The sequence below is a fragment of the Bactrocera latifrons genome, unplaced genomic scaffold (assembly GCF_001853355.1).
Source record: "Bactrocera latifrons isolate USDA-ARS-PBARC rearing strain unplaced genomic scaffold, ASM185335v1 scaffold_48, whole genome shotgun sequence".
Classification (NCBI taxonomy): Eukaryota; Metazoa; Arthropoda; class Insecta; order Diptera; family Tephritidae; genus Bactrocera; species Bactrocera latifrons.
Genome location: NW_017537134.1, coordinates 208,155 through 221,494, shown reverse-complemented (window position 1 = coordinate 221,494; position 13,340 = coordinate 208,155). Strand labels below are relative to the sequence as shown.

General features: G+C 38.8%; 1 protein-coding gene across 3 annotated transcripts in view; it reads left to right on the top strand.

Moving 5' to 3' along the window:
* The window catches only part of LOC108973464 (alpha-mannosidase 2x), a 38,279-nt gene extending 24,939 nt beyond the window's left edge, over positions 1 to 13,340 (top strand). For all 3 annotated transcript variants that reach the window (XM_018940733.1, XM_018940735.1, XM_018940734.1), the window contains 6 exons: positions 6,886 to 8,140; positions 8,709 to 8,801; positions 8,919 to 9,813; positions 9,916 to 10,899; positions 10,956 to 11,487; positions 11,603 to 13,340. In XM_018940733.1, coding sequence (XP_018796278.1) covers positions 7,643 to 8,140; positions 8,709 to 8,801; positions 8,919 to 9,813; positions 9,916 to 10,899; positions 10,956 to 11,487; positions 11,603 to 12,338 — 3,738 coding nt within the window. In that variant the 5' untranslated portion in view covers positions 6,886 to 7,642 and the 3' untranslated portion in view covers positions 12,339 to 13,340. The remainder of the gene's footprint in view (positions 1 to 6,885; positions 8,141 to 8,708; positions 8,802 to 8,918; positions 9,814 to 9,915; positions 10,900 to 10,955; positions 11,488 to 11,602) is intronic.

Below are 13,340 nucleotides of genomic sequence, written 5' to 3'. Positions count from 1 at the left end.
AAAATTCACACTTCAATTTCATCACAGCAGTATACTGGTTATTAACGACTTATAATTTTGTAGCTTATATCAGAGACCATGTTTTAGTCTTAGCTAGGTTCATTATGACTAAAATATGCCTACCAGTTTGCTCCATGGTATGCTAATATATTAAGTTGTGACTTTTTCAAAGCCCAAAAACTATAGGAAATCAAAAAAGAATCTCAAATTTAGGTCGTCAAACTTTTGAGGTCGCTAGGCTGGCCTAATAGCCTCTTCGCACAGGCGTTGATTTATAAATTACCTGCCATGTGCTCGATTAAAGCGCTAATTTAGTTGGATTTACCATCAAAAACAAAAATCTTATTTTACGACATTAATTCTTAACCGAATTCAATCGACTTCTAATGCAGCTCGATGGGTTGTTGTCCCGGCTGTAAATTTGGTGGTATGCATTGATTAAATAGCAATCAGCTGATGCATTTTAATCATAAAAAAAAAAATACAAAATGAAGAACACGATCAAGTAACTGGTGATCCCAGTAGATCTACGAAAGAGTTTCGCCAGTTACCAGTCGAGTTGTTGAAACGAGTCATCGAAAATTGGACTTAACGGATGAACAATCCGAGACGTAGCCGCGGCCAACATTTGAAAGAGACACTACTCAAAAAATAAATGCCAAAGAATGATCTTTCGAATGATAAAAAACATACCCCATTAAAATTTAAGTTTCTGTGTTTTTTCGGCGAATCCTTGTTCGTTTTAGTTAGGTTGCCAACTAGTTTTTGATACATTTTGTTATTTTAAACTATGAAAATTTTTAATTTTCCCACTACCGATGTATCTACAGTTTTTTTGTTACAAAATTTCTATAAAAGTTTGTTTACGACGAAATTCGACGTCGTGAACAGTCGGTGTGTTTACTTACATAATGCATTTGCCAACACTAATTACATTCGAAGTCAACACTTTGGCACGCTGAGAGTCGTTCGCTTTAAGCTCTTGGAGGTTTAAAAGCTCGTCGATTTTTTGTCGTCGCTACGATTTTGAAGACTCTCGTATTAGAATTATGTTTAGTGGAAGTGACAGTTAACTACAATGTTGTTGCTGCTATTGTACATTCTTTCACTTCCTGTAAAGCGTTGTTTTGCCTTTCACCAACCATGGCGTTTCAACGCTTTGTGCAGTTGAACGGTTAATTTGTTATTGTTTGCATAATACACAGTTAACTCAGTGTGCTAGTACGTGCTGTGACAGTCGCCTGCTCGGGCGCAGGTAATTTATTTATTTATGCTTTCCTTCGTTTTTTGATTTTCTTCGAACAAACCATGCACAAAATGACGAAAATGCAGTTACAATTTGCATGAACTTGGCTCGTTGGCCAACTGGCCCTGGCAGCAGCAGCAAGCAACACACTCACACACACAAAGTGCTTTACTACGCCACTCGCATTCACTTTGTTATTCTTGCTGTTGTTGTTGTAGGTGGTAGTCACACCGTCGGTATGGTTAACATTGCCGGCTTAGCATGACGGAATTACTACCAGTCGGCCAAGCAATGCTTCGACAACAAGCCAAGCCAGTTGCATGCCCCAAAAACCGTTGTAAGAACAACAATCATGCCATAATCATGGCAATAAAAAACACAAAAGGAATAGTAAAAATTACTTTATGTTGGCTGTTTTGATTTGTTTCTGTTGTTGTTAATTTGTATTTGTTATTCACCAACGGAAAATTCATAAACGTTTGCATAGTAAAAGCCATCGTTACTTGCACCCTCCGTTCACTTCGCCACTCCATTTTTTATTGCTCAAACATGCTTCGCCCGTCGTGGTTGGTCGGATATGCCGTTTAATATTTTTTTTATACTCGCAACATTTTGCATACATCTAAATAGTTTTATTCACTGAACATTTCCGAAAAGCTATCGTAATCCGTCACTGCCAAATGCGTATATAGCACTACTTCGAGCTGCCGATGTAGCTGAACAACATGATTTTAAATGAGGATTTGTTGGGTGGACCAGACATAAATCATTAGAATGGGAAATGGACTTGGCACTTTCCATCTTTATGCCCTGAATAGGGAATATCATGTTTGTCGAAGTTTGTAACACCCAGAAGGAAGCGTCGAAGACCACATAAAATGTATACGAATCATCGACATGACGGATTGAGACGATTTATATGCCATTCTGTCTGTCTCTCCGTACATATACGAAATAGTTGATAAGTGTTTGAGATACTGATCTGAAATTGTGTACTTGTCCTTTTCTCAGCAATAAGCTGCTCATTTACAAAACGTTCTATATCGGACTACTATCGCATATAACTGTTATACAAACTGAACAATCGGAATCAAGTCCTTATATGGAAAATTTTTCATTTGACGAGATATCTTCACGAAAATTAGCATGGATTATTTTCTAAGGCAATATTTCAATCTCAAAAGAAAATTTTCAGATCGAACCACTATAACATACTCGTATAGCTGCCATGCAAACTGAATATTATAAGGAACATTTTGTATTTGTGAAGGGTATTATAGCTTTGGTGCAATCTAAGTTAAAATTTTTTCTTCTTTTTTTCAAATTTAATCCAAAATTGCTTGACTAATCTGAACAAATTTTGGTTAGAAAACGTTTTTATTAAACTACCGCTTGCAGTTTACAGTTTTCGGAAAACTTGAGAGTCCCTCTTTTTTGCGAATAACACGAAGAACCACATCTCACATATTGAGAATAGCTCTTCCAAAAATCTTACAGAAATGTAAGCCTGAATACATTTGTTTTGGTCCCTTCTAATCTTAGCCCCTCCTTACTTATTACCCTTTAAATTCACATGCAGCCATAGGATTCATAAAAATTGAAAATAATTTTCCGCAAGCGCATAATAAAATATTGCTGTGTGCGAGCTTGTAGTAGCAGCTATTATATCCCAAAAATTATGAAAATTTTAACTAAATTAAACGAGTTTTCAGTGAGAAAAAGGCAAAAGAGAAATGCAATTTCCACGTTTTCCCGCAACAGTTATGAAAGCTACAATTTCGGAATTTATTTTTAGAATGTGTTTGATTAACGTTGGTTATGGCTTTTAAAACTTACATATACATACATACTTTGAAATCGTAATTACAGTTGTTATTCCGTGTCACTGCTTGCACCATGCAATTTATATGCCATATGTACGTACATACATATATATCTAGGTATGTACTACAAAAATTGTGCAGTTAGTTCTAAATTGCTAATGGAAAGTATTTTTTTTTATGATTTCCATGAAATTTGCAATTAGTTAGGGCAGGTGGATGGCGGAAAAAGCGAGGATTAGTAACGAGTTTGTTAACTATTGGAAAAGGCACTCAGCACTTAGTTGATATATGGTAAATTCAATGGTTTTCCGTTAATCCGTATTTCAAAATATTGCAAAGGCATGAGAAGACATGTTAGCGCAGGGTTGCACCATAAGTACTGTCAGTTTGTTTGAGCATATGGTATTGTTTGTTCGATTCGAGACAAGTGGTTTCCAATGCTTGACTTTAAATAACTATTTTGAACCCTTGAGCTATAATAAAATACCGCTATATCAGCAAAATGATGCCGATTTCCTGCCTGCAGTGGAGGACATGAACATAATGAAGCACATAATAGTTGTTTTACCATAAAACACTATCAAAACACATATCACCATATAACCATTTAATGATCATAGATAAGTAATTTTTTGTGTTCAGTTTGAATTTGACATTAAAACAAACAATACATAACAACTTAATTCGAAGTCGGCTTGAAAGACCGAGAGCCAACGGACCACACCGTGGGAGTGGAAAATGCTATAAAAACACGCAACATTGACTGTAGAAAAAAGAAACCGGCATTAAGCTTGATAGAGCACTGATTGCACTCTTACACTGGTGGTCACAAATAGTGGGATTCTTGAAAAATACCAAATGTTTAATAAAAACTTAAGTACATTGTTGTATAAAAAAAAGGGGTGAGAATATTCGTAGGCCTTGATTTTGTGCCAACGTAGTTTATAAATTTTTAGCTTCAGGCAGAAATGGAGAAAATAATTTTTTTGGCAAAGTTGTTGCTCTATATTTTTAGAACAGGAAAAAATTACAGTTACGTTTTGGTAGAAACAAATTATGATTTGTATCGAATTATTCGCGATGGAATAATATCTATAGAAACTATAGCACGCCCCTGAATACCTTGACAAGTTTCTACAAAATGGGAAACCTTTTGCAGAAATATGGGGAATATAGACTTGAGTTTGCTAAGCCTGAAAGTAGATCATTTGGACTCCTTCTTGTACATATCTATGAAGGTTTCGCCCATTAGAAATTTATTGACTTATAAAAATCGTGTAATAAAATGTAAGTTAAATAAAATAATAAGAGAGCAACTTACAGGTTAGGGTTACCAACTTTGTAGCAGGTTTAAGCTACATACTGAAAAATATTTAGTTGGATCTATATTTTGGAAAAGCTTTCAGCAATATCTTTTTTTAATAACTCATTACAAGCCACTCATGTCTACAAAAAAAAAACCTGTCGTTATTTATCTGTGTCCACCAGTGTAAAAGTAGCTGAGAATAGCAAAAAATAATTGCCATTCACGTTTTTAAAACCATTAATTTTATGGTCATACATTTTGACTATAAAAGCACTCAAGTGATAAAACATCCAGGCGGCCGATCAGCCGGTTCACTGCATGTTTGGTTACAGCGCTGCAGCCAAGCCTCAACCAGTGCACTTACACAGGCAAAGGTACAAACGCAACAACAACGCAGCCCTGCAGAAGCGCAAAAAAGCGAATTTGACAATTTAAAGAGTCATTTTTGTGCAATTCCATTTACCAGCGATTGATAGTTTCACACTTTTACTATTTCGCTATTATTTATGCGCCATATCCTGTCTAATGCACGAGCGGCCAAACCGGCGAACCGACTGCTGTGACCAGGAAACGCACGAGGGGCAACTTTTTATGGACTGGCGGCAGTTCGGAGCTCTCAGTGCGGCCTGTGAGTTGGCTCGATGGGTACATTAAGTCGTTGAAATTAAATTATCGCGTGCACTGTTGAGACGGTTTTATTGCACGATTTAGCTTGTTTTTGTTGCATTTCGGCGAATATATTTGCCAAGCGTCAATTATACAGCAACAAAGAGCATTGTCGCTGCTGCTACTGCACAACAGATGGTGGTAATTAAGTGTTAAATAATAGCGGTGGCAGGCAAATGGAAAAAACAGAAATTGTCAACGTTTAATTTGCGGTAATTTCATAAGCAAAAAGCCCTCGCAGAGCATGACGAAAAACGCAAATATTGCGATTATAAAGTAAAAGCAGTGCGCATGCTGTAAATTGATGGTAAATCCTCGCGTTTCGCTGGCACGAAACAAAAACATGCACACGCAAACGCTGTGCAGTGGGCATAAAGGCCCAAACGCTGCTTACATGCACACACGTAACTCTACTCTAGTCGACTGCTGGCGCATGCAACGGAAAGTTAATAGAAAAGTGAAGCCTATATATATTGAATGTATAAACATATGTATGTATGTATGTATGTATATACAGCGACTCTTTGTCCAACATTTATTAATAGCAGATCAATTAAAAAGTCCCCGGCGCTACTGCAATTAAATCCAAATGATTTTTAGTTAGTCCTAACCTTCAAAAGGTGTGTGTATAAATTTGACAACATTCGGATCATTAGTTTGTAAATTATATCGTTTTGAGTGAAGCAACTTTTGTTATTGTGAAAATAAATTTATGAAAAGGAATTTGGCGTCTAGATAAAATATTGCTTTTTGAAGGGAAAAAATTCAGTTGAAGCAAAAACTTGGGCTGACGACGAGTTACCGGATAGTGCCACAGGAAAATCAACCATAAAGGGCCAACTTCAAAAACGTCCACAAAATAACTTTGGATGACCGTAATAGGAAGTTGTTTGAGATAGCAGGCACTCTAAAGATATCAATTGACCCAAATACACAAATATTTGGGTATGAGAAGGATCAAAGGGGGTGCCGCACAAGCTCCCTTTTAACCAAAACCACGACGAGTTGATTATTCGGAGCAGTTTTCGCGTCGATTTGTGATAATGGATGAAACATGGATCCATCACTTCACTCCGAGGTTCCATCAACAGTCGCAAGACGAACCCGCTACAAATCGTGGAAAGACGCAACAGGCAGCTGGCAAGCTCATGCCATATTAATTTTGAGATGCGCATAGAATAATGGTTTTTGACTACCTTCAAAAAGGAAGGACCATCAACAGCGACTAATACATAGCGTTTTTGGACAGCCGAAAAACGGCCTCATTGACAGTACTGTTCTACCAAAACACAACAATATGTCACAAATTACCGTAACAGAGAAAAAAATTTCGTGGAATGAAGAGGTGATTGCCGTAACAGAGCCCTATATTGAAGCAAAGGAAAAATCATAGTACAAATATGGTATCGAAAAATTGGAAGGGAACTATGTTGAAGAAAAAAGGAAACTTGGTCAAAAATAATATCTTTTACTATGGTAGACCATTGCTTCACTGAAAAAAAAAAATGAAAATATTACCTATAATGTATTGTAGCAAGATAGTCGATTCTAAATAAACGGCAAAGATCCGGGCTATCAATTCGACAGCATTCTGCTAAAATATATGGATTATGGTTATAATATCAATAAATTGACACCCGCTCCTTTTAAAATAGTTTTTAGTGAAAGCAGTCCTAGTCCTCAATTGAACAATTTTCACGAAATTGAGTTTCAAATAAAGATTTACCCATTTATATAATATATATGTACGTACTTCTGACGTTTCATAACACATTAATTAAAAATTGACAACTATAGCATAAACCCACTAATTCCATTYACTTGCATTTATTTTCAATTTCCAGATAAGCCCTCTGCCAGCYGAAATGTTGCGGTAGCTACAGTTGATTTTTAGATGAGCCGAATAGACAAGCGGAAAACACCAGGCATAAAGTAAATTGCAACTGCAAATGTTCAATYGAACAACCGGCGCTGCCAATCCGGAATAGCCACAAGCATTGCGAACGTCCGGCGCCTAAATTAGGTTAGATATGTAACAATGCCGGTGGTGACGCTAAAATTGCATTGGACACAGTAAATAGGAAATCTCACACCCTTGAGGGGGGAGCGAAATGAACGTTTTATGCAACTGAAGCAACAGAGCAATCGAAATCGAAAATCCAATGTCAATCAACGTAACAGAACGACGCAACGAAGTCGAAAGCGCTCAGTTWACTAACCTATACTTAGCTGTCCGAAAGGTATCCACWGTGGGCGGWTAAGTAGTGCAGCGGCTTAGCAGGCGAATTAARTCGAATGACAAGGGAAGCACACTGCACAGCTTCGGGCAGCGACAATTGACTAACACCACCGCGGTGCTTGATCACAAACCAGCGAGCACATCGAATGCAATCGAATTAAATTGAGAAAATAATAACAAAAAAAAAGTAGTTTATGTGTCGATAATAAGAAAGAAAGAATATACAAATTTGAAATAATAAAAAAGGCAACTATCATAGTTAATAAACAAAAACAAACAGGAGAAAAAACAAAAACGTCACAATAACTGTCCGCCTCACATCAGCACCTCCGCAGAGCCACTGACAAGCGYCGTCACGCAAAATGACATTTAAATTATTTCGCCGCGGCTCGGCGCGTTGTTTCGGTCTACTRTCCGCGTTCATCACGATCTTAATCTGCCTCTACTACATATCCATTGGGCAGCAACAAGACGAAGCGCTGCAGCCGGGCAAAGACACGACTGTGGCGCTGAGCAGCGGATTCGGCAGCATAGTGGCGACCAGTTTGAATTCACTGCCGCAACAAATGCACAAAGTGAATGTGCATAATGCCAAAGTTAGAGGTGGTATGCGTGGCGGTGGCGAGGAGAAGAGTGGCGCGCAGAAATCTGCGACAGGCAGTGGCGCCAGCGCAGCGCAGTTATCGGCAGGCACAACAACCGTAGACGGCAGTGGCAATGTCGATGCGTACAATGGCGTCGACATGACCGCGAATGGCTCGCCCACCAATAATCCTGATTGGGGTGATGTTTGCTATGTGATGGATGAGTGTGACACGAATATCACAACGAACGAGGAGTATGGGAAATTTGATTTCCAGGTAATCAATTACACTTAAGTTTGGTATTCGCAGGGAAATTTAATGTACAGTCAAATTTAAGTGACGAGCGCGCATATTACCGGTGTTAAAATGAAGAAAATTTAATTTAGGTTCGGTTATATGCGGCTGTCATTGTGAATTGCATTGAGTTGTGGACTCAAATTGTTATCAGATATAGTACGTCGTAGTGTGAGTGGTATATGTAGGTCCTTATTACTGATCAGGGTTCTTGATCATTGAAATGTATTACCAGTGAGAGTTACGGTACTAGAGATGCAGCGTCTCAGAGTGAGCCTACTTTTATTCCAACTTTCCTACTTCGCTCTAGTACTTCGTTCTGAGTACTTCTTCATTAGATTGAGGTTTCAATTAGGGAAAAAATTCTGCAATTGAGCTTCGTGCTGATTTCACTCATTTCGGGAATATGAACAGTTTCCTTTTATATGTCATACCAAGTCGCTAAAATACAATAGGTCCAAAGATACTTGAAGAAATGAACGTATAAAATCTGAAATTCCCTTAGGAGTTTTTGTAAACTCATTACAGATCCATATTTTATTATTTGCAGCCTGAATGGATTCACACAAAGGAATATTGGGATCGTGGTTTTGAAGAACGATTTGAGGCACAAAAGAAAGACTACAAACGACCGCCATTGAAGGTTAGTGAGTTTTTGTGTTACAGTAACTATTTGAGGTTATGCTATAAGTGCTTCAAAGAAAATTGGTTCATAGATGTGTCGAAATGGTCCCTTGATTTTTGTTTTTTTCCTTTGCAGATCTTCGTCGTACCACATTCGCACAATGATCCCGGTTGGCTGAAGACTTTCGTTAATTATTTCCAATCTGATTCGCGACAGATACTTAATTTGGTAGTAACAAAAATGCAGGAGTATACCGACATGACGTTCATTTGGTCCGAGATCAGCTTTCTACAACTGTGGTGGGATCAAGCGCATCCGACAAAACAGCGTGCTCTGAAAAAACTTATCAAATCGGGACGTTTCGAAATCACAACCGGCGGTTGGGTGATGACCGATGAAGCGAATGTGCATCTATATGCCATGTTAGATCAGCTTATCGAAGGACATCAGTGGTTACGCAACAATCTGAATGTCACACCAACGGTCGGCTGGTCAATCGATCCCTTCGGGCATGGCAGTACAGTGCCGTATTTGCTGTCTGGCAGCAATTTCGAAGGCGCCATAATACAACGCATACACTATGCCTGGAAACAGTGGTTTGCACGTCAACAGAAGGGCGATTTCATGTGGACACCTTATTGGCAGCAACGCGGCAAGGCGCCAACGGAGCGTGGCAGGTTGCTAACACACAATATGCCCTTTGACATTTACTCGATTAAGGGTTCATGTGGTCCACATCCATTTATATGCCTAAATTTCGATTTCCGTAAAATACCAGGCGAGTATACGGAATATTCGGTGAAAGCGCAATTTATAACCGATGACAATGTTGAATCGAAAGCGCAAGTATTGTTGGAACAATATTCACGTACTGCTTCGTTATTTCCACACAACGTAGCGCTTATACCAGTCGGCGATGATTTCCGTTACAACAAGGAGCGCGAAGTGGATCAGCAATATACGAATTATAAGAAATTAATCGATCATATAATGGCCAATAAGCGTCTCTATAATGTTGACATCTCTTTCGGTGAGTTTTGTTTATTGAAAGTTTAGTTTAAATTCTTCAACAATTAATTTTTACTTAAAAAATAAACTACTTATTGTTTTCAATTATTTTAACCCTCAAAAGGCACACCACGTGACTACTTCAACGAAATTCGTCGACGCACCACCTCCTTCCCAACGCTCAAAGGTGATTTCTTTGTATATTCAGACATCTTCTCCGAAGGACGGCCTGCTTACTGGTCCGGCTACTATACCACACGTCCGTTCTATAAGCTGCTTAGCGCCGATTTGGAGCATAATCTGCGCGCTGCCGAAATACTCTTCACCGTGGCTTACAATACCGCACGGCAGGTACGTCATGTGAATGCCATCAAGATCTTCGAAAAGAATTATGAGAAAATGATACACGCACGTCGCAATTTGGGACTCTTCCAACACCATGACGCCATCACAGGCACATCAAAGGCGGCCGTAATGCGCGATTATGGCATGCGCCTATTCGAAAGCATACAAGATGCTGTCAAGATGCAAGAGTCGACCATTGAAATGTTGCTGCAAGAGGGCAGCGAGCGTCTTAATTTCCTGCTGAGCGAATTAGAGCGTGATAACTTCAGTAAGCTGGCGCGCAAGACCCCCATACCAATCAGTGGTAATGGTATGGTTGATGAATTTGATGACTTGAATGCAAATGCTGGCACAGCTTCGTTTGTCATCTTCAATTCGTTGGCGCAGAAACGTTTGGAAGTGATTACGTTGCGTTCGCCAGTGCCGAATGTTAAAGTGTTGAATGAGCGCAGCGAGGAGATACGCTTAATGCAAATCAATCCAGTTTGGAATATAACCGATGTTTATGAGATGGGGATGGGTGCCGGTGTGGGTGCTAATAGCGCAATGGGACGTATACGTGTTTCCACACGTCAGTATGAAATCATGTTTATAGCCGAATTGGACGCGCTTTCACTTGCGACCTACAGCCTTGTGGTTGTGGATGAGAAGAACTTTAGTCAACCGACAATGGCGACTATTTATTGCGATGGCTGCACAGATGGATCAACACCGAACCCACCTAATACCAGCACGAATTTTGTGGTCAAAGCCAAGCCATCTGGTATAATCTATAGCTTTATATAAATAACTAACCTAATATTGATTCATCACTTTTAGGTGACATACAACTCGAAAACAACTTCATGCGTCTGCTCTTCGATGAGAAGACTGGTTTCCTTAAGACCGTTACGCGTAAGAGCGATAATGAGCAAGCGCTCAAACCCATGCAATGCGCTATAAAATTCGCTGCCTATCGCAGTGCACAGTTCCACTCCGGAGCCTATCTCTTCAAAACCGATCCCGAACAAAATGAAGCCGAAAAAGATGTACTCGATCAGTATGAAGATGTGCGCATTATTATTTCATCGGGTCCGATTGCTAGCGATGTTACGGTTATTTACGGTCCATTCTTGGCGCATACAGTACGCATTTTCAACACGCATACTCACCTAGATGCAGCCATGTATATTGAGAATGATGTCGATTTTGAGCCGCCGCCAAAGAATCGTGAAACTGAGCTATTCATGCGTTTTGTCACAGACGTAGATAATATTATAACAGTGAAGCGTGATGATGTGCTGAAGGAGGCGGATACTGTAGCGGAATTGCCGGTGTTCTATAGTGATCAAAATGGTTTCCAATACCACAAGTAAGTCAGCAATTAGAACAATTTTCTTAAAACAAGTCTTTAAATCTCCTGTATATGCTTCAATCATTATTGTATACTTAATTTGTATTTAAATTATTTATTTCGTTCGTTGTAGACGGATTAAAGTGCCCGCAATCGGCATTGAAGGCAACTACTTTCCCATCACAAGCGGTGCCTTCATACAAGACGCGCGCGTACGCTTCACCCTACTGTCCACACATGCACAGGGTGCCGCCTCCTATGAACCGGGCCAATTGGAAGTGATGCTCGATCGGCGCACACTTTACGATGATTATCGTGGCATGGGCGAAGGTATTGTGGACAGTCGCCTCACACGCCACAAATTTTGGGTACTCATCGAAGATATGCCAACGAAAAAAGAAAATGCCTACCAAATACCCAGCCTACTGGCCAACCAGCTTGCGAACGGCCTACGTTATCCACCGAACCTATACTTTGTAGAGACATTTGATGCGCCAGCTGTGCAACTGAAACCGAAAGTCGCATTGCTCGATCATGGTGCGCTGCCATGTGATGCGCACCTGTTAAATTTGCGCGCACTCTCCGAAGAGCAGCTACAGCTCTTCCCATCGACGTCGGCTTTGTTGGTGCTGCAGCGTCAGGGTTATGATTGTGCCATTGGTCAAAATGTCGATATAACGCGTGTGTGTGCTGCATCGGCGAGTGGTCTGGGTCCGGTGGGTTTCAATAGATTGCATATTGCGCGTTTGGAGACGACGAGTTTGACCGGCACGCTGCATGAGAGCGAACGCAAGCGACTGAAATCGTTTGCGGAGATCACACTGGATCCCATGGAAATACGCACTTTTAATGTGACGTTCAAATTTTAAATTACAAATTACCTAATTTATTATTAATTTATCCATTTTTTTTTTTTTTTTTTTTGTGAAAACTTTCTCTAAATTTTAAGTTATGTGATGTTAGTGTTATTTTTAACGCGACTTTTCGACAGAATTCGTGTTTCGTATTTTTTTGTTTACTTTTTATGGTATAAGTATAGAATGTATTTATTAAAATTTACATTTAACCGCGATAATATTTCTGCAGGAAGCCTCCGTAATTCACATTTCCACTCAACTTTGAATACAAAACTGCCTTTAACATTTCCCTACTTATAACAAAATAAGCAAAAACAACCACTAGGTTTCAGAAGCACATTTATTGCATTGTATTGCTAATAAAGGTAAATAAATTTCAGAAATTAAATTAAATGAAAAACTTTCAAACAAAAAGTGTTTGAAAAATTTTAAAATATTGGTTTTCACTTTTCTTAGTCATACAATGCGATTTCATAGTGCTTTGTTACCCTTTTAAACACTCGCAACTACTATAGTACAGTTAAAGCAAAAACCATTCCAACAACTATAATATATTTAAACTATTTAATTTCTCAAATACGCTTACAATAGTTTAGTGAAATATTTTAGCAATAGAAACGACAATTTTCTTATTTACACAAACAACAAAAATTTTTGTTCATTATTATGTACTGTTACAGTGTACACTTGACCAGTGTGACGACAAATTTATATTTTTTAAAACCAAAAACCGTTAAATGAAAGCTTAATCGCGCTTTTTAATCACTTTAGCAATATTTTTTTTGCTAACTTGTACAGAGCTACCCGTTAAACGGTCCCTCGCCACTTTCGTCTATTAACGAAGACACCAGTATTTTTGCATTACTTTCAAATAGTTAGTTTAATTGTAATATTATATGATAAATAGCGTTTATTACCAGCTGATATTCATTTTGCGAACTCATTGTTTTCAAATCATTTATGTGTAGCATTAAATTTCTTTATTATATAATATAAAATATGCTAAGTCATGCT